This window comes from Pocillopora damicornis, chromosome 12 (assembly GCF_964200805.1).
Source record: "Pocillopora damicornis chromosome 12, jaPocDami1.2, whole genome shotgun sequence".
Lineage (NCBI taxonomy): Eukaryota > Metazoa > Cnidaria > Anthozoa > Scleractinia > Pocilloporidae > Pocillopora > Pocillopora damicornis.
In genome coordinates this window covers 15006992-15029279 of record NC_142681.1, presented here as the reverse complement: position 1 = coordinate 15029279, position 22288 = coordinate 15006992, and the positions used below count along the sequence as shown (strand labels likewise).

General features: G+C 41.2%; 2 protein-coding genes and 1 pseudogene across 2 annotated transcripts; 1 reads left to right on the top strand and 2 right to left on the bottom strand.

The window, feature by feature from the left end:
* Positions 1–724: 724 nt before the first annotated feature.
* LOC149036678 (uncharacterized) lies at positions 725–3466 on the bottom strand (annotated as a pseudogene).
* Positions 3467–4692: 1226 nt separating this feature from the next.
* Positions 4693–17579, top strand: LOC149036677 (ATP-binding cassette sub-family C member 4-like). The gene is made up of 7 exons (XM_089188656.1): positions 4693–4780; positions 9503–10035; positions 10528–10910; positions 11497–12845; positions 13416–13986; positions 15271–15407; positions 15841–17579. The coding sequence occupies exons 2-7, from the start codon at positions 9505–9507 to the stop codon at positions 16707–16709; spliced, it is 3840 nt and encodes a 1279-aa protein (XP_089044782.1). The 5' UTR covers positions 4693–4780; positions 9503–9504; the 3' UTR covers positions 16710–17579.
* A 2992-nt stretch (positions 17580–20571) lies between these two features.
* LOC149036676 (uncharacterized) lies at positions 20572–21306 on the bottom strand. The gene has a single exon (XM_089188606.1). It carries the CDS (start codon positions 21289–21291, stop codon positions 20572–20574), a length of 720 nt encoding a protein of 239 aa, XP_089044732.1. The 5' UTR covers positions 21292–21306.
* Between the last annotated feature and the right edge of the window lie 982 nt (positions 21307–22288).

The window sequence follows — 22288 nt, the reverse complement described above, 5'->3', positions numbered from 1 at the left end:
GAAATTTAATATAATGAACGTCGTTTCTACCAACTTTGACATATGATTGATCTTTTTCTGGTATTTGTTGATAGGAATTTTTTCATTCAACACAGTTTTTCCATAGAATTTTGCATTACAACAAGAACATGGGCGCAACAGTCGAAGCTTAGTAACCAGGTATTAGATCGGACGCGAACATCGGACACCTTTTTCAAATGTTCCCGCAGATAAGCCGCACCCCCAATTTCCTCCTGGGGACTCAGAATTGTTTCTTTGTCCCACGCTCGTGACAAGACGAAAAAACATCTTTCTTAATTCATTACCGAGCTCATAACTTACCTTCTCTACTATTTCTATCCAAAAATAGTACGCTATGGACATTGCTGATCCTAGCAGTATGCAGGACGCGTGCCATATGAACTTCGTAATAGACCTCGCCCACCGTAGAATCTCTGTGGCACAGTGGTAGAGCATCGCTGCGCAAATCCGAAAGTCTGAGGTTCGATTCCTCATGGGGACTCAGAATTTCTTCTTTGTCCCACGCTCGTGACAAGACGAAAAAACATCTTTCTTAATCACATAAATTGTATGGCAGACAGTAAAGAGAATTACTCATGAAATCTTGAAAGTTAAAGGGTTCTGTAATCATATGTACCAGGAAGACAGCAAATAAATGTAACACCCTCTAGTAAAGTGTTTTTATGTACAATGAAGTTTCAAACTTATTGAAATTAAGTTGACGTCATGATTCAGATTTTAGTTTAAGAAATGTGTAATATCTCTTTACAAGGATGAAAACAGCGGAAACCGGACTCTCCATGGTGGCGCCGTCTTTTTGCTCGTAAATCAATCCGTTATACTGGAAGTAGGTGGATCTCAGTACGAGGGTCAAAAAGTCAGCGATCGGTGCAGGCGTTAGCGTGGTGCGATCTGCAAGGCAAGGGCCATTCTTGAGTTTCTGCAGTGCGGCTTGTACAGCGGCGTCGATAGGAACGTTGGTAAACAGCGACTCTACGTCGAAAGATACCATGATCTCGTTGTCTAGGGTCGTCTCATTGCTGACGATGGATACGAAGCGAGCTGAATTGGTTACCGTATGCTCTGAGTTTCCTGTTAAAGAAGACAAGATGTTGGCTAGGCAAGAGGATAAATCATATGCAAAGGTGTTTAGGCACGACACAATAGGTCTTAGCGGTACATCAGCCTTATGAATCTTCAGTAAACCGTTGATTCTAGGTGGCTGTTTGTGTAGGGGTCTGATCTTGTTGCAAACGGCGTCTGACCTGCAAGTTGTCTTTTCTGACAACTTTCAGGTCAGACAGTCTGTCGGATCTTTATTGAGGAGCTGGTACGGTCCGTTCTCAATAAGCGTAGACATCTTAGCTCGGTAGGTGTCGGTATCCATGACTACGCTAGCGCGCCCTTTGTCTACTAGGAGAACCATGATGGACTCGTCTTCTTTCAGGCTTTTAAGTGCATCTCGCATCTCTTTCGTGATGTTAGCCCTGGTGGTTCTGCCTGTTGAAGAGTTCCGTTAACAGCTCTTCTGACAGTATCTGCTTGTTCGGCGTCGAGTTGTCTTACGGCTGCTTCGACCTTGGCGATGATCTCTGTGGCAGGAATATTCGCAGGAGTTACGGCGAAGTTCAGTCCTTTCTTCAGTAGGGCTTTCTCGGCATCGCTAAGGGACCTAGAAGATAAATTAATAACCCAGTTAGTTTCGTCAACATACGGTGTATCAACCGGTGACACAGCCGCCTGTATCCACGTGTAGCCAGGCTACGTGGACGATACCTTTACCATCTTGAATCGCGGAAACGTGTATGACTTCTTACAGCATCTAAACAACCAGCAGCCTTCCATCCGCTTCACCATGGAGACAGAGAATGACAAAAAACTCGCCTTCCTAGACACCGAAGTTCTAAGAGAACGTGACGGCCGCCTCACCGCCAGCGTATACAGGAAGGCCACGCACACCGATCAATACTTAGCGTATGATTCACACCACCCTCAATCAGTAAAACGCGGTATTGTTAAGTGCCTTTACGAGCGCGCCAAACGTCTTGTCATCTCCAAGGAGAAAAAAACATCTGTCATCTGTTCTGGTTTCTAATGAATATCCTTTTTTCTTTCTTGCAGAAACTTACTAAGACAGGGAAACCAAACAACAGTGCCGAACAAGCCAACGAGTTCAAAGCTACTGCGGTTTTACCTTATGTCAAAGGTCTGTCCGAACAGCTTCGCCGTTGCTTACAACAACAAGGCGTACGCGCTGTTTTCAAGTCGGAGACTACGCTAAGATCTCAGCTAGTACGACCAAAAGACGCTGTAGACCCGGCTAACACAGATGGCGTAGTTTGCAAGACAGAATTAAGGAGCACGATCGAGACATCCGACTCGTCCATACCGAGACCTCTGCCGTTTCAGAGCATGCCCACAACACCGGACACAAGCCACTCTAGAACGAAATAAAGTTTCTGGATCGTGACCCTTATTACTACATGCGCAGAGTCAAAGAGGTAATTGATGTAAGACTTCACCCTGACAGCATCAACAGGGATAGTGGAATAGAAATTCCAGAAGCGTGGATGCCCACGATCAAAAAACACAACAACAAGAGAGCCGTGGGACAGCGGACCGCCGAGGGAGCAAATCACTGAGTGAAACAGCAAGGTCCGAAATGCACCAATCAGAGCAGTTGAAAAAAACAGCTATTCACAGCAGAGCATCATGCTTTATAAGATCACGCATGACCAGTCGACCTCATCGCCTGAAGAAGACTAGCAGTATCAGTAGCAGTCGAAACGTCACGATCTACATCACACGTGACTACATCGTGAGACCAACGGAAAACTTAGCTTTTATTGTTATTCACCACGATGAATAACGGCAGCCTTTTTTACGAAATTAAGCATATATAGTTTGCCAAAATCTTATGGAAATTTAAAAATGCGCTTCACTTGCGCTACATATACGGATCTGTCTTTCTTAATTACTGATGAAATTCCGAGAGTGTGACTCAATTAATTCAAAAGCAAATATCCAAGCAGGTTTGGAAATGGTTAACGGATTGTAAACTGATAATGTGTGAACAAAACTCCCTTAAATTATGATGCCGATACGAACTTATCGTTCATAATCACGTATGAAATTCGGAGATTGTACCTCAAGGAATTCAACAGAAAATATCCATGAAGGTTACAGAAACGGAATCTCAAAAACTCGAATTCGACAACTGTAAATAACAATTATTTACGCTAACCATGTGCTTACCTGCGTGCTTGTGAGTTCGAATTGCCAGGACCCCGTTTAATTACATGATCACAACTCGGACGCTTCTTGAAAAATGTGATGACTATCAATTTCAGAGATTGATTCTTCAGTTTCCAGCATTAGGAAAAAATTATTGTATCGCAAGCATGTTCATCATAACCCGAGCATTAAGTAAGCCTTGAGATGTTGCGCGAAGATAAAGTGGCGCCATGTTTTGTGAGACAAACCATTTCTTGAACAAATCGAGAAGAAAGCATGAATACATCGCACTGAAAAGTACCATGAGCAAACAATGAAATTCACTCCTCCTGCAGTAGGATTAACTCCATTTTAATCGTGAGTTTGTTTGCACCACATATTTGCGCTCGGTAATTTAGTTCTCAGATGTTTGACGGGTTCTCACATGAGAATCATGAACATCGCTGACTCAACCTCGTTCATTATTTCAATTTTGGGAAAGACTATTACTTCGTTTTTAGGGTAAAACAAAAAATTTTTAACAGAGCGCGATTTCTTTAAACGAATAATGTAAACCTGAAGAGAGAACGATAGAAACTTGCTCACGCCGTTCGCTATCATTTTAAAACTTTCCAGGAAAGAAATTATCCCTAAGATAACTTATCTTCCCTAAAGACCACGACTGTATTAAACATTACAAAAGGTAGGACAAGAAATAATTTAAAGAATGCAAACACTTTGAATTGTTATTCGAGCGATGAACCGACGCGAGGGTTTTACAGCGGTGGATGTAAAAGTCATTGTTTTACCGAAACGGGATTTGAATTATACAATGAAGCTAGTATCAAACGAAGATTGGGAAAAACAAGGTTTGAATTTTTCTGGGCCTTAGCGCAAGAGAAAACCCAGATAAGACACGACTTACCTCCTCTTTTTCTCGGATCCTTCGTAGTTCGCTTCTCTTTGTTGATGAACCCTTTTTAGTCTGTTTTCTGGAAACCTTTTCTCCACAAACTTAAATTATAACAATTTCCTGCGGTTGATAAAGCTTTAGTTCTGCCGGTGTGTTGCTTTGCGAGCTAATTAAAAGTTGAAAAATACTGAGAATTGCTGTTCAAATACAAGCTCAACTATTTTGATTTCCCGCTCAAAACGCATGTTGCTAATTATTTGCTTACACAGCCTCACATCTATTAGGTAATTTAGTGTTAACAACTGAGTTGAAAACGTAAATTAGCCACCGTAAAGGGTAAAAAAGCTGACGTTTCGAGCGTTAGCCCTTGGTCAAAGCGACTCGATACGTTTTCAACTCAGTTGTTAACACTAACTTATCTGCTATACCCCGAGCTTTGTGTCACACATTTAGTTGTCCTGACAACTGAGCACGAGCACGTTGAATCTGAAGCTTATTCTGTAAGAGTTTGATATCCATTATTTTCCTAACGGAGTTTTCTGTAGCATCGTTCCTCTTCATTTCCTCAAACCAATGTCGCCGCAATGGTCGGCAAGCGAACCTTTATGTAAAAGGCAAGGTTGAAGAGCAAAGCTTTACGTATCCTCATCAACGGTAAGCCATGTTTTTACTTACTGGCCGTCTGAAAGAGATTCTAAAGTAACGTTTTGAGTTTTAGCCCTTCGTCAGAGCGAAGAAAATCACTTATAAATGTCAATCAAATTAAGAATAATTAAAGTATCATACAGTTCCCAACACTCAAGCAAACTATGCTTGAGTGTTGAACCACGAAATAATTTATAGTGATCATTTCACCATTAATTTGCGTTATTTTGTCGACGACAGCGCCTTCACCTTCAGAATACTACTTTTAAATCCACGTTTATCTCCCAGAGTCAATGTTAGTAGAACTTTTGAGCGAGTTTTTGTAAAAAAAGTGGTCTATTATGACAAAACATGGCGTTTTTTGTCGTTTTAAAGCGGTAAACCTGTTTCGAGCGGTAAACCCGCTATTCCCCGTGGGTAACCACTAAATACTGGATTAACACGGTATCTTAAATTGCGAATTTACTGCGCCAAGGTTTTACGGATGTATACAAGCTGCATTTTGATGCCTGTTTCATGAACAGATAACATGATAAGTTTATCATCATCAACATTTGGTTTAGTGAAGAGCCCTCGTCATGATGAAAATTATCGTCGCACTCATTTATCAAAGGGATGAATTAGCGCTTAAAGTTACGGGTCTCAAAGTGCTTGCTTTCTGTGCTTATAAATTGAATACACTTCACTCCCAAAGTGCATCCCAACAAAAGGGAGTACAATGATATCTACGGTATGACGGGGAAACCTTAGGAAAAGCGGAGGGTGAGTTATAATCGCTCCCACGGAAAGCAGTGATACCTCTAGAGGCTGATGTCACTTTTGAGGAACATTTTTGTTTTAAATTATCTTTATGCGGGGGAGTCCAGAATCAGTGCAAGTCAAGTTTAGTGCGATTGAAATTAAGGTCCAGTTTACTATACTCTCAGAGAACTTTGAGTAGGACTTCAGACTTTTAATGAATGATTTGTCAAACTTATTAGAACAAAAGAATCTATGGCGAGGAACTATTTATATAAAACTAAAGTCGGAAATTTGAATATGAACTATTAATTAAAGTCATGCTGCGATCCATTCTTCATTGGAAGAAATTTCCAGACAACGTTTTCCAAATTATTTCTAGCCAAAAAAAAAGGAACGAATGTTTTCCGCCCACACTACAACGGTCATCAACGGCGGCAGACAGATTTGAATGGACCTTGATCATGTAATTACCAAGAGCTTAGTTAAACCGCCAAAAAATTGAAAGAGTATTGATGTTAGTTTTTTCACTAGCTCGGAGAATTTGTCTACTAAAAATCCAAGTAAATATTTGGAATCGCATGATATTTCTAAACAAACGCTCTGATACTGTTAAGAGGTTTCAAGGAACCATTAAGTGGCACTCTGGAGAAAATTTCTGACTGCCGGGCATTTAGAAGCGTCGACAACCGAACAATATTACAACCTCGAAGAGTTTGTCCACCAAAAGAACAAGATAATTTTTGGAGTCGCTTAACAATTCTAAGCAATCATCTGATATTCCCACGAAGTTTGAAAGAACCTTAATTTCGGTGGAAATTCTGTGAGAAATTCTGACTGCCGGGTATTTCGTCTTCTTGAGAGGTCGTTATCAAAACATGGAATCTCCATCCATCTAAAACCACCTAAAACCACCTGAAACCACGTTCAGAATACTATTTTTATCCTTTTGAGGCATTTTTGTGACAATTTTGTTGACAAATACACACGGGAAATTGTTGTCTTGTTTTGCAGGTTCCCATCAATAGCGAAAACCAGCACTCTTTAAAATTAAGTCACTGTCTGCGACATTTGCCCATCCAACGGCTCGCATGAAAGTATTGGAAAAACACAAGGAGGGAAAAACACAAAGAAAATTGTTAGCACAGGAGAGGCACCAAGAGCCTTAGGGCTTTTCGAGTAATACATAGACTACGTTTTCGAAGTCAGTGTTTTCGAGGTCTGCTTTTTTCAACGTCTGATAGAGGTCAACGGAACACCTAGTAGATAGTGGGAAATTTTGATGAGGTTGCGTAATATAACGCCAGGGAGGAGGTGTTTCATTTATACGGACGCCCGCACGGTGTCAAGTCCAAACTTCACTCTCAAAGTGCATCCCAGCAAAAGGGAGTACAATGATATCTACGGTATGACAGGGAAACCTTAGGAAAAGCGGAGGGTGAGTTATAATCGCTCCCATGGAAAGCAGTGATACGTCTAGAGGCTTATGTCACTTTTGAGGAATATTTTTGTTTTAAATTATTTTTATGCGAGGGAGTCCAGAATCAGTGCAAGTCAAGTTTAGTGCGGTTGAAATTAAGGTCCAGTTTACTATACTCTTAGAAAAATTTGAACAGGACTTCAGACTTTTAACGAATGATTTGTCAAACTTATTAGAACGAAAGAATCTATGGCGCGGCACTATTCAGATAACAACTGAAGTCGAAAATTTCGATATGAACTATTAATTTAAGTCATGCTGCGGTCCATTCTTCAATGGAAAAAATTTCCAGACAACGTTTCCAAATTATTTCTGGCCAAGAGAAAAGAGGAACGAATGTTTTCCGCTCACACTATAACGGTCGTCAACGGCGGCAGACAGATTTGAACGGACCTTGATCATGTTTTTACCAAGAGCTTCGTTAAACCGCCAACAAATTGAAAGAGCATTGATGTTAGCTTTTCCACTGGCTCGGAGAATTTTTGAAATCGCATGACATTTCTAAACAAACACTCTGATTCTCTTTAGAGGTTTCAAGGAATCATTTTGTGGCACTTGGAAGAAAATTTCTGACTGCCGGGCATTTAGCGTTTACGTGACCGTGCCCGGCAGTCTGATCAGAAGCGTCGACAACCCAGCAACATTACAAGCTCGAAGAATTTGTCCACTAAAAGAGCAAGTTAATTTTTTGAATCGCTTAACAGTTCTAAGCAATCATCTGATATTTCGGTGGAAATTTTGTGAAAAATTCTGACTTCTGAGCATTTTGTCTTCTTGAAAGGTCGTTATTGAAACATGGAATGACCTAGATCCATCAAAACCACCCACAACACCTAACATCACCTAAAAGCACCTGAAACCACCTACAACCACCTATCAAATACTATTTTACTATTACTATTCCGATTTTTGTTCTTTGTTTACCCTAGGTGCCATAGGCTTTTCATGCGCGTTTTCCGGTTTTGGTTAGTCTTTTTTTTTGACGCGCGAAAAAAGCTTCTGGAAAGGAGCGCTGTTCCTTTAATAGAAGGCGGCTGCTGACCAGTCAATGTCTCAAGAGGGTCGCAGGCTCAAGTATTTTCAAAAATCATTGATTGTAGGTGGTTTTTAAGTTGTTTTAGTAAGCTGTAGGTGGTTTTATGCGGTTGTAATTGGTTTTAGGTAGGTCATTCCATGTTTTAGTACTTACGTTTCTGGAGACCGTGTCCGGCTGCAGGGAAGTTAGTCCTAGTTCAACTTGTTTTCTGTCCCCAGGGTCTTAAAATCTACTTGAAAATGCATTTCAAAACTTTCAAAAGAAGTCCCCTTCCACTCAGCGTGGTGAAGAGAGGGCTCTCGGGAAATTTTGTGATCCTCTCGTTTCAAAATACGACATCTGTCTTATTATACAGGAACATCGACTAGTGAATTTTTTTGTATATTTAGAAATCTCTCAAAACCTATTCGCTCGTGCAATAGATATGGCTTGCAAATAGCAAGGAACGGCAATATTAGCGGTGTCTTGGTGAATTCCCGTATAATGAGACAAAGTTGCAAGGTAAGCTACACAGAGTTGCAGCTTCCTCAAATTGTTATCGCACAACCACTTGTAAACGTAATACTTTTCACACGAAATTGTCAGTACGATTCCATCCATATAGATTGTAATTACAAAGCCGATAACAGCGCTGTGTTGACTTTTTTATATGTATCGTCTAGCTAAAAGCTTTGATTGAGTGGGCCAGCTCACAGGAGATGTTTTGCTAAAACGCAGACTGCAGACTGCAAACTGTGCGGACCGGGCAAACTGTGCGGACCGCGCAGACCGTACAGACCGTACAGACCGTGCAGACCGCGCTTTGTTGGCTCCAGAATTTCGACTGTATCATTTCGCGAGACACTGACAAATTCATTCATGACCTATCACGCAATCGACTTCGATAAGTATCCAATTTTACAGTATTATGCGGTTATTTTCAGCTTGAGAAAAAAATGACGTTTTCTCGCTTATGAAATTTTATTTTACGCCTCAGTGGACGTGAAATGAAAGTAAAAAAATTTGATTTATTTTTATGAGTAATAGTTTGTCATGTGTGCACCAAGTTCTTGCTTATGGGAGACAAGAAGGAAAGCGGAATAGTGAAAAATTGTGGAAACTCCATTCCAAATGAAAAGTTGGTTGCACGCTGCTTCCTCAAATAATTGTAAGATAATGTTTTCCTGTTATTTGGTTTCTATCTAGAGGGAGCCTGGAACTCAACAGGCTCACAAGAGTAGCAACCGCTGTTACGCTAACTATGCCAAGAAAATTAAACGTTCATAAAAAGTAGAGAAAGGAAACTCGACACTCTTCGAGCACAAAGCTTATTCAATGACGTTTATTTACCATTTTGTTTTAAGCTATTATTGGATTTTATGTAAGTTTACAACTCTTAGGGGGCCAGTTGATTCTGAAATCCTAGAACAACATGCACAGACATTTGGGCATTGCGTTTAACATGCTAATAATGGCTATGTATTTTGTATGTCTCAAGTGATGGCACCAAAAAGCGGTTACATGAAAATCTCTGGTGATAAAGATGAAAAAGTCAGTTTTGTATCTTCACTTTTTTTTCGTTGGATGAACGAAGTCCTTAAAAAGGGCAGTCAAAGACCTTTGGATCAAAATGACTTTTTACCCTTGTCAGACGAGAACTCTGGCCGTTTTGTCACCGACAAGCTTCGAAAAAGCTGGGAAAGCGAGAAACATCATTGCAAGATGAATGGGAAAAGGCCCAAACTTTGGAAAAGCGTGTTTTATATGCTTTCTGCCAAGGATGTTATCATCATTTTGATGGGGAATATATTGTGCACAACTTCTCGCCTTCTCTTTCCACTGTTCCTCGGGTATCTTGTTTCTAAGCTTATGTCAACTGAGGCAGAGAATACTTATCGGCTCTACGCCTGCGCATTAGCTATGTGTCTCAATGGTTTGATCGGTGGTCTTGGTATGCACCAGGATAGCTACAGATGTGAAATATTGGGGATCAAAATAGGAAGCGCCCTGAGGGGACTGGTGTACCAAAAGGTAGGCACGATCCTAAAGAGTATTCTATGCACTTGTGATAGGCTCATATAATACCCTAAACACCCCAAACTAAGCCGAAAAAACACCTTTATCTATCCGACCCAGAAATAATTTTTCCAGAAATCTGATCGATTGTAATCAGCTTATGCCATATGGAGACCCTGAAGGAGAGGGTAATTGAACATCATTGCTGGTGCTTCTGCGAGAGCAAGCAATCCCGCTTACCAAAAAAAAAAATCGAAGAAACAAACAATTATGTAGCCTGCAGTTAACGGGGAAGTAGAAAGAAACCTTAACGCATAAGGCCACGCTTCTTAGCGAGATTCAAAATTGCGCCTTAGTTGTGGCTCTTTTTCACATTTAAAGATAATTTGGTGAAGGTTTGTTTACTCTCGTCTCGAAACGCAGGAACGGATGTCTTTATGCCGTAGATTAAAATCATATGGTTTATGGAACATACTTCTCTAATGTCTAATCTGTGCTCTCTTTCAGAAACTTCTACTCAGCAAGCAGACGTTACTGAAATTCACTGCAGGACGTTTACTCGACCTGATATCCAATGATGTTAAAAGAATGGAAGAAGAGACAGTCAAGTTTTTTGTCTCAGCCGTTTTCGCAGTCCCTGCTTATGTAGGGACAATATTCCTTATCTACAATTTGATTGGCTGGCAGGCTGTTATGGGTGTGTTCCTTCTGTGTGTTCTTATGCCGTACTTTGCCGTTTTGTCCTATGTTAATGCTAAGCTGCGCTTGCGCACAGCTACAGTGTCCGATCAGCGAATCTCCCAAATGAATCAAGTAGTTTCCGGGATCCGCGCGGTCAAAACGCATGCGTGGGAGGACGAATATAGACGAAAGATAAAACATGTAAGAAGGTAAGGTAAATTGTCAGTTTTCATCAGTAGTAGGCTAAAACAACTATCTTTATTCATCCCCTTGATGGTTGACCTAAATTATTCAAAATCCACAAATATGTTTTGTCTCCACTGAGAGCTTTATTAGCTAAGCAGTTCAAACAAAAAAAAAATGTCTCATGTAACCCATTTCATTACCATAGGACTGGCCGGTTAGTCAATAAATATCAGTATCTACTGAGTAAAAAGTGTTAAAAGTACACTCTGATTGGCTTCTCAAACTCCGAATATCCTTTGCAATTCATCTTCGAGCGACTCGTTCGGGATTTGCATCCGAAAATATTGTAATATCACCTCCACTTAGGAGCATAATCGTTCATTATCATAGGTAGAACATCTCATTGAGTCTAACTTGACTTCATTTGGTATTATTTTTCATACGCTGTCGTGGGTTCGCAAAAGACGCACTTTCACAAAGAAGTGAACGATGAGGAAGGGTGCGCTTGCTGCCCACTCACTTCCTTTATATTTCAAATTAGAGAGGTCACAGAGGACGAATTGGTTCGACAGAATGCCCACATAACTCACAAACAACTTTTATCTGCAGAAATGAAATCAGCGTCATTTCGAAGAGGACAGCCATTCAGTCAAGTATTGATGCCTTGTTATACAGTGCAACGCCACTGGCCACTCTGGTGTCAGTAATTATTATGGTGCTTACAGGCCAGACCCTCACGCCCGCCAATGTTTTCATGCTGCTGTCGTTTATGGGTGTTCTAAAATTTAGTGGTATGTTGAATATGACATCAGGTTTAATGGTAACGTATGACGCCTACGTTTCGCTCGGAAGAATCGAAGAATTCCTTCTTCTGGAAAATCTGTTGCAAGCCTCGGAGAGTGATTTAAGCAACGAGCCTCAACAAAAAGCGAAAAGTACCGCAACTTACCTAAGTCGCAGTTACTTGAAAAAAGAAGAGGAAAATACGGAGAAAGTTTCCCTCTCTCGTGAGTCAAGAGAATTAGGGCCTACTATATTATGTGTGTCAAATTTAAGCTACGCAAAAACGCATCATGAAGAGGAATTTATTCTTGAGGATATCAACTTATTTGCACCTTCAAAGAGTTTAACAGTCATCACCGGACCGGTTGGAAGTGGTAAGTCTACTCTGCTCTCAGCGATCGCTGGTGAAATTTGGAACGCCAGTGGGACGATTGATTATCAAGGGTCTGTCATTTACTTGCCTCAGACTGCTTGGGTGTTCTCGGGAACGATAAAAGAAAACATTCTGTTTGGTCAACCCTACAAGGAGTCCAAGTACGAAAGAATAATCGACGTCTGCGCTCTGAAAGAAGACTTTCAGCGGTTACCTGATGGTGACCAAACAGTCGTTGGAGAACGCGGAGAGGTTCTGAGTGGAGGACAACAGGCGAGAGTAAGTTTAGCTCGTGCAGTTTATTCTGACGGAGATATTTATCTATTGGATGATCCACTGAGTGCTGTCGATGTTAAAGTTGGCCAACACATCTTTAACAAGTGCATCAAAGATCTACTGGGCGATAAAATCGTTCTGTTTGCCTCTCATCAGCAACAGCACATGGAAAACGCTGATGAAGTGATTGTGTTGTACAAAGGACGTGTCCTCGACAAGGGACGCTTTACTGAGCTGCAAGAAAAAGGTGTAATCAATTCAACTGTTGACCCGTTCTATAAAGCAGCTCTGAAGGACAAAACGGACTCATCTGAGCCATTCTGCTGGGAAGATAAAGAAGAAGACAATGATGCTGAAAAGTGCCAGAAAATACATTCTCTGCCCAATGAAGCGAAGAGTTTGGAGATAGCAAGGGAGGATCGTTCAATCGGAGTTGTGACATCCAAGCTTTATTGGGACTATTTCAGAAGTGGAGCACATCCTTTGACGCTAACTGGAATGGTTGGTTTAAGTCTCATTACTCAAGGTAAACTTATTGTTAGACTGAGCTACAAACCTTGGGTCAGACCTTGTTTCTATATTTCGTTTCTTCTATTCTTTTATTCTGTTTCGTGCAAATCGTTTCACAATGGCTATGCTTTTAACCAAGAATAAAAGTTCTTTTTAGATTAGCAGGTAGCATTGAGAGACACTGCGCAAACTTCTGACCATGTTCCCGATATCTCACTTGCTCGTACAAGCGCGAGGCAAGCGCGAGTGAATGGCGAGTTACGCGCGAAATGAAGAGCTGGTGTTTTTCTCCTCGCGTTTGCCTTACACTTGCCTCCACTCGCATGAAAAGGTCGAATAACCACTCGCTCTACAGACTAACTTTCTGAGACCAAAAGCAGTTTTTTAATAATATTTATGTGTGACATGGTTGACTGCCTCATATATTCTGTGATGTTGTGGTGCTTGCATAAACATCTCCAAGACGTTAACGGTAGAAGGTAATCCAGGCGAGTTGTGTCTAGGCCCAATAAATCTTACAATGTTCAACTGAGCGATCATACAAAAGTGCATTTCAACCACTGCATTTTAATGGTATTTCTTTCAGCCATCATAATTGCTCCCGACTTGTGGCTTTCGTTTCTTGCAAGGCTAAACCCAGAGGATCAGAAGAACAAGACTTATCTATCTGTCTTCGCCTGTCTGGTTGGCGCGTGTTTTATATTAACTATTGTTCGGGCTTACGGATTCTTCCTTGTTTGTCTGAAGTGCGCCGAGCATCTTCACGATAAAATGGTTGTGGCCATTTTACAAGCACCTGTCCTGTTCTTTGATTCTAATCCAGTGGGAAGAATCCTAAATCGTTTCTCCAATGATATTGGCTGCGTAGATGAGATGTTGCCCAAAACATTCCTGGCGGCAATGCAGATGCTCTTGGTGATATTTGGCCAAATTCTGGTAACAGTTGTCACAAATGTTTGGCTGATGTTTCTTGTTGTTCCAATTTCCATGTTGGTCGTTTTTCTATCCAATTATTACTTGAAGACTGCCAGAGAACTAAAGAGGTTAGAGTCGATATCCCGAAGCCCAGTGTTCGCTCATTTTTCGGAGACCCTGATAGGACTGGACACGATTCGTACGAGAGGAAGACAGACAGATTTTGTGGATGCACTCTACAGGTATGTCAAAGACATTGATTAAGTTTGTGGTGTCAGAGCCGATAAATGCACAGGTCAATAGTGACTTATAGTCGCTCGTTTTCTGTGAGCTATTTTTTTAAATTTGCCGGCAATACGCGAAATGGTATCACGTGTCTTTTGTAATCCTATCCGGTACGTGCTGAGACACTGGTCAGCAAGTGGACCTTTCGGTACGAGGCACGGTGGCGAAACGAAGCTATCCGAAAGAGGCACGAGGGTTTACTACCAGTTGTGAGACTACAGTAATTGTTCTGTGCGGTTTTCATCCTTCTGATAGGATTTCAACAGTCGCATAATATGAACCGTCAATCAACAAGATCGCGTGACGTAGAAATTTCACAATTAGTCGAAACTATAACAAATGTATGAAACGTATAAGCGATGTTAGTTTCTTTCTCTAATTTTGCCACAGTTTTGATCAGTTGGTAAGAGAACGTCATGTCGTGCAATTCTGCCTTTAATAATACTCGTGATTAAAAAAGTCAGACTCCCGCCTCGCAGTCGTCCCCTTTTGTTAATCACTCGTATGATTACTGGCCGAATTGAACTCTACTCAGTCCCCATTATGAGTTTAATTAACAGGAGATACAGACGAGTGGCACTCGTCTTCTCCATCTGATAAATGTTATACTTAGCATACAAGATGGAGTTGTGATAGTGAACAATTAAGAACTGGTCTGTTTTTGGCGAATTTACTATTTTTAATGGAAAAGTATCCATATCGTCAAGAAACTCGGCTCTAGCGGCTCTCACTTCATCTGGACGAATGGAGCATACCAAAGAATGAGATGTGGTTACGGAAATGATCTTACGGATACTTAGCAAGAAGCTTACGGATGTTCCTTGGAGAGTAACATCTTTTTGAGGGGCAGGGGTGTCGGGCGAAATTTATTGAAGGGCTCCGTTACATTGTCAGGCCAAAGGAGACACTGGTCTCACTTCAGTGTACAGACCCGATGTAATGTCTTTGAAATTTTTTTGGAGTGATTGTCGTAACGAAAATTTTATTTTACAATAACAAGCCAATCAAAACAGAAGAAAAGATCACAAGTAGTGACAGAGGACTTAACTCAAAAACAAGGAAACGGCACTAAACGCTGACAAACGCGTTCGACCAATAGGCGGTTGGTTTTGCGCAAGTTTGCCGGACCAATCACCAATCAAAGTAATTATCAAGCCGATACTACTCGGTTTATTTTCGACAGTCAACTAAAAAATAACTCCATTATTAAAACTTATTGTGATAAAAACTTGTCCCCTCAGATATCAAGATGTTCATAATCAGGCGTATGTTATGGTGATGGCCAGCGGTAGGTGGCTCGGTACACGTCTGGATTGTCTCGCTTCCTTGTTAGTCGGTGCATTTGCTGTGGCTGCAATCTTGGTATCTCAAGATGCCGGTAAGCTCAAGATTCTTAGTAACATTTTTGAGTCTTTTTATGTAAAGTAAGAATCTGTATAGTCGTGTATTAACACAGCATGAAAAACTGAATAATAAAATAAGTGTGACTATACGTGCTCTCTCATGAACGGGTGGTTTCTAAACACGACAGAAACGTGAGAGTCAGCTCGGGTGGCTTAAGTGCAGAGCAAACTTTCAAGTGTCTTCTATGATTCAAAACAGGAAACTTGTGCTGATAACTCCTCTGCACCTACTTAGCTTGGAGTCAAAACAACGACGTAAAAAAGATGCCTTATTTGGTACTTCCCATTAAGTGACTGCCTGGACAAGGCTAGGTAACCTAGCCTTGTAAAGCTTTCGTTATATGTTTTGAGTTATCGAGAAAAAACAGGACCGGAATTTATAGACTTAAGTTCTAATTTTCTTTTCAGCTTACGCTGGTCTCGCTCTTGTTTACGTCATCCAAACTCTGAACGCGACTCAATACGCTGTTAGAAAAACGTCTGAAGTTGAAAACTACATGACGTCAGTTGAGCGAGTTATGACCTACACCCAACTCGATCAGGAGCCTGGATACGAAGAAGAACGAACACCGCCAAAAGACTGGCCTCGGAGAGGAAGTATTGTGTTGAGAGATGTATCATTGACGTACTATCCGATGGGACCTCAAGTGCTTAAGAACATCAATCTTAGCATCAAAGGAGGAGCAAAGATTGGAGTTGCCGGCCGTACGGGAGCTGGGAAGTCATCTTTTGTAGCAGCTCTCATGCGCATGCCTGATGCTGATGGAGAGATAGTCATCGACAACGTTCCAATTAAAGAGATAGGCCTCCAACAAGCTCGACGAGGTATCTCAGTTCTTGGCCAAAGTCCTGTTCTTTTTAGCGGATCTTTGAGGAAAAATCTCGATATTTTAGACAAGTTTCGAGACGCTGAATTATGGCAGGCTTTAGAGGATGTGCAACTGAAAGATTTTGTCGGGAGGCTTGAGGCCCAGCTGGATCACGAACTGCTGGAACATGGTGCTAATGTCAGTGTTGGAGAGCGGCAGTTAATTTGCTTGGCTCGTGTGCTGCTACAGCGAAGTAAAATCGTCGTCTTGGACGAGCCAACTGCGCATGTTGACCCAGACACAGAGCAGACGATTTGGAATGTAGTGCGGGACAAACTGAAGGAGTCGACTGTCATCACTATAGCTCACCGTTTGAACACGATAAAAGACTGCGAGAAGATGTTGGTCTTGAAAGATGGAAAAGTTAAAGGGTTTGACAATTTTGACTCAATAATGAACATTAAGTGAGATGCGATCTTAGGTTGAAATACCTCGAATGTCACGCAGGTCTGATCCTGCAGAGCTAAAAAAATTTATAGTTTATAATCTTTTCTAGAGCTGGCATTTGATGTTATTGTTCGGCTTTGGCTCCTTTATACTCTTATGCATCTTTAAAATCTCTCTCGCTGTCATGTTTCGCGGTGTCACGCAACGTCCAATATGCCCTGGTTCTGTTCAGTAATAGATCCCAGACGAAGTCATAATGTGGTAAGAACAGCAAAACGGCACACTGGGCGCAGGCGTGTCACTGATGTTCCAACTGCTCTATGACGTCCTCTTTGATATATTAATGAACAGACCCACCATAGCATAGATTACATTTGTTTTATGTAATAGAAAAAGCTAATTTTTTTTTTCATGTGGACGTCACTTATCCGTCTGTCCCCAACTGATCATAATTAAAAGACCAATGGAGATGCCCGGGAACGACTTACGAGCGCCACTTACCACCCAACACAATGCGCACAAGAAACAAGATAACAGTATATTCAGAAATAGGAAACTGTTTAGCAGCCTAGCTATGTCCAGATTTAGGGTCCGATATCAGAGAGTAACAGGTTGTCATGTTAACATTCACTTTGGGTATAAATTTAGATCTCCTCGGATGAGCATGTCAGCATTCACGTTAGGGAAAAATTAAGATCTTATCGGACAAGTGGAAAGAATGAGAGGAGATGCAGGTCTACGTGATGCGGCACAGATTTTTTAAAGTCCATATAAGATAAATAATAATTCTAATATATAGATTTAGCCAAGCCTAAAAGCGGAGCTCTCGTCAATTTATTTTCCAGCCCTTCATTATTCTGAGTAAAAACTGTAATAAAACTCCTTAGCACTGGCTGTAGAAGAGTTTCTTCCAGGGAAAATAGGGACCAGTCCGGGGGTTGGGGACGGGGGAACCATTGACGACGTCTGGAACATGGGGATGATGTTCTCACAACTTGCAAGGCGATCAACACGCATGCTAGTCAGCGGTATCTTCAAACAGCTTAGGACCTTCGTTGTCATTCCTGATGTTTTGAGCAAATTTTCGAAGATTAGGGAATGTTTTCTTCTTCAGATGAAGTGTATGATGTCACCATCAGTCGAAATTATATTCTATTGAGCGTGACTTAAAACTTCGGTTTGGGAAATTGAGCCAAAATCGAAAGAAACGACGGTAAACTGCTTTGCGTTAAGACGATTGGTCGATTGAAGAGTGAGGACAGTGAGTCAGTAAAACACCACGGCTGAATCGTACGGGCTTCTCTTATATCTTCTCTTGAAGTTGCCAGGTATGACTGCTTACCCCATCGTTTTTCCCTAACGTTTCAGCCTCCTCTGTTCAGCGTAGAAAATTGAAAAGAGAAGTAATTTTCAACTCGTGTTTGAGCCTTCGAAATTTTGATGCACACCTCAAAAGCATAACAAATAAATTTCAAGTTTCTATTTATTTAGGTTAGGTTAGTGAGGTAAAATTGAATAAAAAAAAAGTAATAGGACGACAGGTTCAAGAAATTTTCACAACCAATTGATAAGGTTAACCTACCTAGAACAATCACCTTCGTGTACAAATTAGACCGGGTTTGTACTGATAATGCACAAAAGAACTATCTGTAATAAGAGGGCAGGCTTTCCTTCTTTCATTCAAAGAAATACTGAGGTTATCATCTTTCCACAAGCTCAGTGGAAAGTGAGAGTGAATGAAACCGATAGTGACTATGTTATTTGAATAAATATCCAGAGGGGGCTAAAAAGTAAGATAGGGTGTGCACAGCCCTTTTGTTTTTATTTTTTAACCTATAAAGCTGAGGCGTACATATTCTTGCTTTGTGCATTATGTGGACGCCAATTAATTTAACTTCCATGCATTAAAATACAAAAAATGTTCTCTTTATCTATGTGCCCTAAACATTACAGGGGAGGAGGCAGGTCAAAGTAAAAACATGAATCAAAATAACAGGGCCCCCATTAATTTCAGTCCTAATTAAAGGAGGATCCTTGCTTCTCCAGATTTCCACCATTTAAAACTCACATATCGTGTGACCAATTCCTTATATTAGTGTTTAGTTTGGGTATGAGCATTGGAAAGAAACAGAATGCATTAATAAAAGCTTGAGCAAGAGTATTTAATGCAATCTAAATAATAATATTACATGTTACAAAGTGGTAACTTACACAGCAAAATTATGTAATCATACAATTCCAAACAAAAGAAGTCAGGTTATCACTTGCTTCAACTTCGAGGGCTTAAGGAACAGAGAAATATATATGGCAAACAGTTACAATTAATACAAAGTTGAAAGTTTGAAAGCTAAAAGATATACTTTACAATCATCACGCCCTATGCATCATAGCAAAGAAAGGGTCGATTACCACCATAACTTCTCTCAAATGTTCATGCTTACTGGAAATCGTTAATTTGTGTCTACTGACACAAATGCATTTTTCTAAAGTTATCTCATAGCATATGACTGTACAGGTCAAGAAAGTTCCTGCGTGGGGACTGACATTTCAATTACCTCAGCAAACTGTAATCATCAGAATTGCAAGCCAAGGACGTGTTTATCAAGTGCTCAAGTTTCCAAATTAGTCACCTAATTGTCACAATGGAGTTCACTCCTTTTGGAGCCTATCGTCAGCTTGATCATCCTGTTACATGTGGAAACATCAAATGTTACTGACATAATCAAATAATTACCTGAATTAACAGTTATATATTTTTGAATAATCTGCTTCCTTGAATTGTGCTCCAGAAATAATAAATGGTATTGAAGAGATAGGAAGAAGTTCTTAAAACATTCTATGTTAAATAAAACTTTGTTACGAATGTTAATTGCGACGGAAATCAAAACATCTGTGAAGCCATAATAACAATTACCTTTCCATGTAAACAAACCATAATGAAGCATGACATAATCTCACCCAGTTTGAATGTAGAATCCAAAATCTAATTACCGTAAAGCCCCGCAGATAAGCCGCACCCGCAGATAAGCCGCACCCTGAATTTAGCTGCTCAAATTTTGGAAAAAAAGTATTTTAGAAGAAGTCAAAAGAAATCCAAAGTCGAGTCTTAAGAAGTCTTCTTCATCCACTGTTCATCGAACGTGAACTCACTTTCAACATTGCAACGGAAAACACTTCAAGTTTTACCCACAATTTTAGCAATTCAATATAATGAACGTCGTTTCTACCAACTTTGACATATGATTGATCTTTTTCTGGTATTTGTTGATAAGAATTTCTTCATTCAACACAGTTTTTCCATAGAATTTTGCATTACAACAAGAACATGGGCGCAACAGTCGAAGCTTAGTAACCAGGCATTAGATCAGATAAGCCGCACCCCCAATTTCCTCATGGGGACTCAGAATTGTTTCTTTGTCCCACGCTTGTGACAAGACGAAAAAACATCTTTCTTAATTCTTTACTGAGCTCATAACTTACCGTCTCTACTATTTCTATCTAAAAACAGTATGCTATGGGCATTGCTGATCCTAGCAGTATGCAGGACGCGTGCCATATGAACTTCGTAATAGACCTTTCTCACCGTAGAGTCTCTGTGGCTCAGTGGTAGGGCACGGGAGCGCAGATCCGAAAGTCTGAGGTTCGATTCCTCATGGGGACTCAGAATTTCTTCTTTGTCCCACGCTCGTGACAAGACGAAAAAAAATCTTTCTTAATCACATAAATTGTATGGCAGACAGTAAAGAGAATTATTCATGAAATCTTGAAAGTTAAAGGGTTCTGTAATCATATGTACCAGGAAGACAGCAAATAAATGTAACACCCTCTAGTAAAGTGTTTTTATGTACAATGAAGTTTCAAACTCATTAAAATTAAGTTGCCGTCATGATTCAGATTTTAGTTTAAGAAATGTGTAATATCTCTTTACAAGGATGAAAACAGCGGAAACCGGACTCCCCATGATGGCGCCTTCTTTTTGCTCGTAAATCAATCCGTTATACTGGAAGTAGTTGGATCTCAGTACGAGGGTCAAAAGGTCAGCGATCGGTGCAGGCGTTAGCGTGGTGCGGTCTGCAAGGCAAGGGCCATTCTCGAGTTTCTGCAGTGCAGCTTGTACAGCGGCGTCGATAGGAACGTTGGTAAACAGCGACTCTACGTCGAAAGATACCATGATCTCGTTGTCTAGGGTCGTCTCATTGCTGAAGATGGATACGAAGCGAGCTGAATTGGTTACCGTATGCTCTGAGTTTCCTGTTAAAGAAGACAAGATGTTGGCTAGGCAAGAGGATAAATCATATGCAAAGGTGTTTAGGCACGACACAATAGGTCTTAGCGGTACATCAGCCTTATGAATCTTCAGTAAACCGTTGATTCTAGGTGGCTGTTTGTGTAGGGGTCTGATCTTGTTGCAAACGGCGTCTGATAGATACCCGCTTCGCTTCAAGGTAAGCAGCTTTTCTGACAACTTGCAGGTCAGACAGTCTGTCGGATCTTTATTGAGGAGCTGGTACGGTCCGTTCTCAATAAGCGTAGACATCTTAGCTCGGTAGGTGTCGGTATCCATGACTACGCTAGCGCGCCCTTTGTCTACTAGGAGAACCATGATGGACTCGTCTTCTTTCAGGCTTTTAAGTGCATCTCGCATCTCTTTCGTGATGTTAGCCCTGGTGGTTCTGCCTGTTGAAGAGTTCCGTTAACAGCTCTTCTGACAGTATCTGCTTGTTCGGCGTCGAGTTGTCTTACGGCTGCTTCGACCTTGGCGATGATCTCTGTGGCAGGAATATTCGCAGGAGTTACGGCGAAGTTCAGTCCTTTCTTCAGTAGGGCTTTCTCGGCATCGCTAAGGGACCTAGAAGATAAATTAATAACCCAGTTAGTTTCGTCAATATACGGTGTATCAACCGGTGACACAGCCGCCTGTATCCACGTGTAGCCAGGCTACGTGGACGATACCTTTACCATCTTGAATCGCGGAAACGTGTATGACTTCTTACAGCATCTAAACAACCAGCAGCCTTCCGTCCGCTTCACCATGGAGACAGAGAATGACAAAAAACTCGCCTTCCCAGACACCGAAGTTCTAAGAGAACGTGACGGCCGCCTCACCGCCAGCGTACACAGGAAGGCCACGCACACCGATCAATACTTAGCGTATGATTCACACCACCCTCAATCAGTAAAACGCGGTATTGTTAAGTGCCTTTACGAGCGCGCCAAACGTCTTGTCATCTCCCAGGAGAAAAAAACATCTGTCATCTGTTCTGGTTTCTAATGATTATCCTTTTTTCTTTCTTGCAGAAACTTACCAAAACAGGGAAACCAAACAACAGTGCCGAACAAGCCAACGAGTTCAAAGCTACTGCGGTTTTACCTTATGTCAAAGGTCTGTCCGAACAGCTTCGCCGTTGCTTACAACAACAAGGCGTACGCGCTGTTTTCAAGTCGGAGACTACGCTAAGATCTCAGCTAGTACGACCAAAAGACGCTGTAGACCCGGCTAACACAGATGGCGTAGTTTGCAAGACAGAATTAAGGAGCACGATCGAGACATCCGACTCGCCCGTACCGAGACCTCCGCCGTTTCAGAGCATGCCCACAAC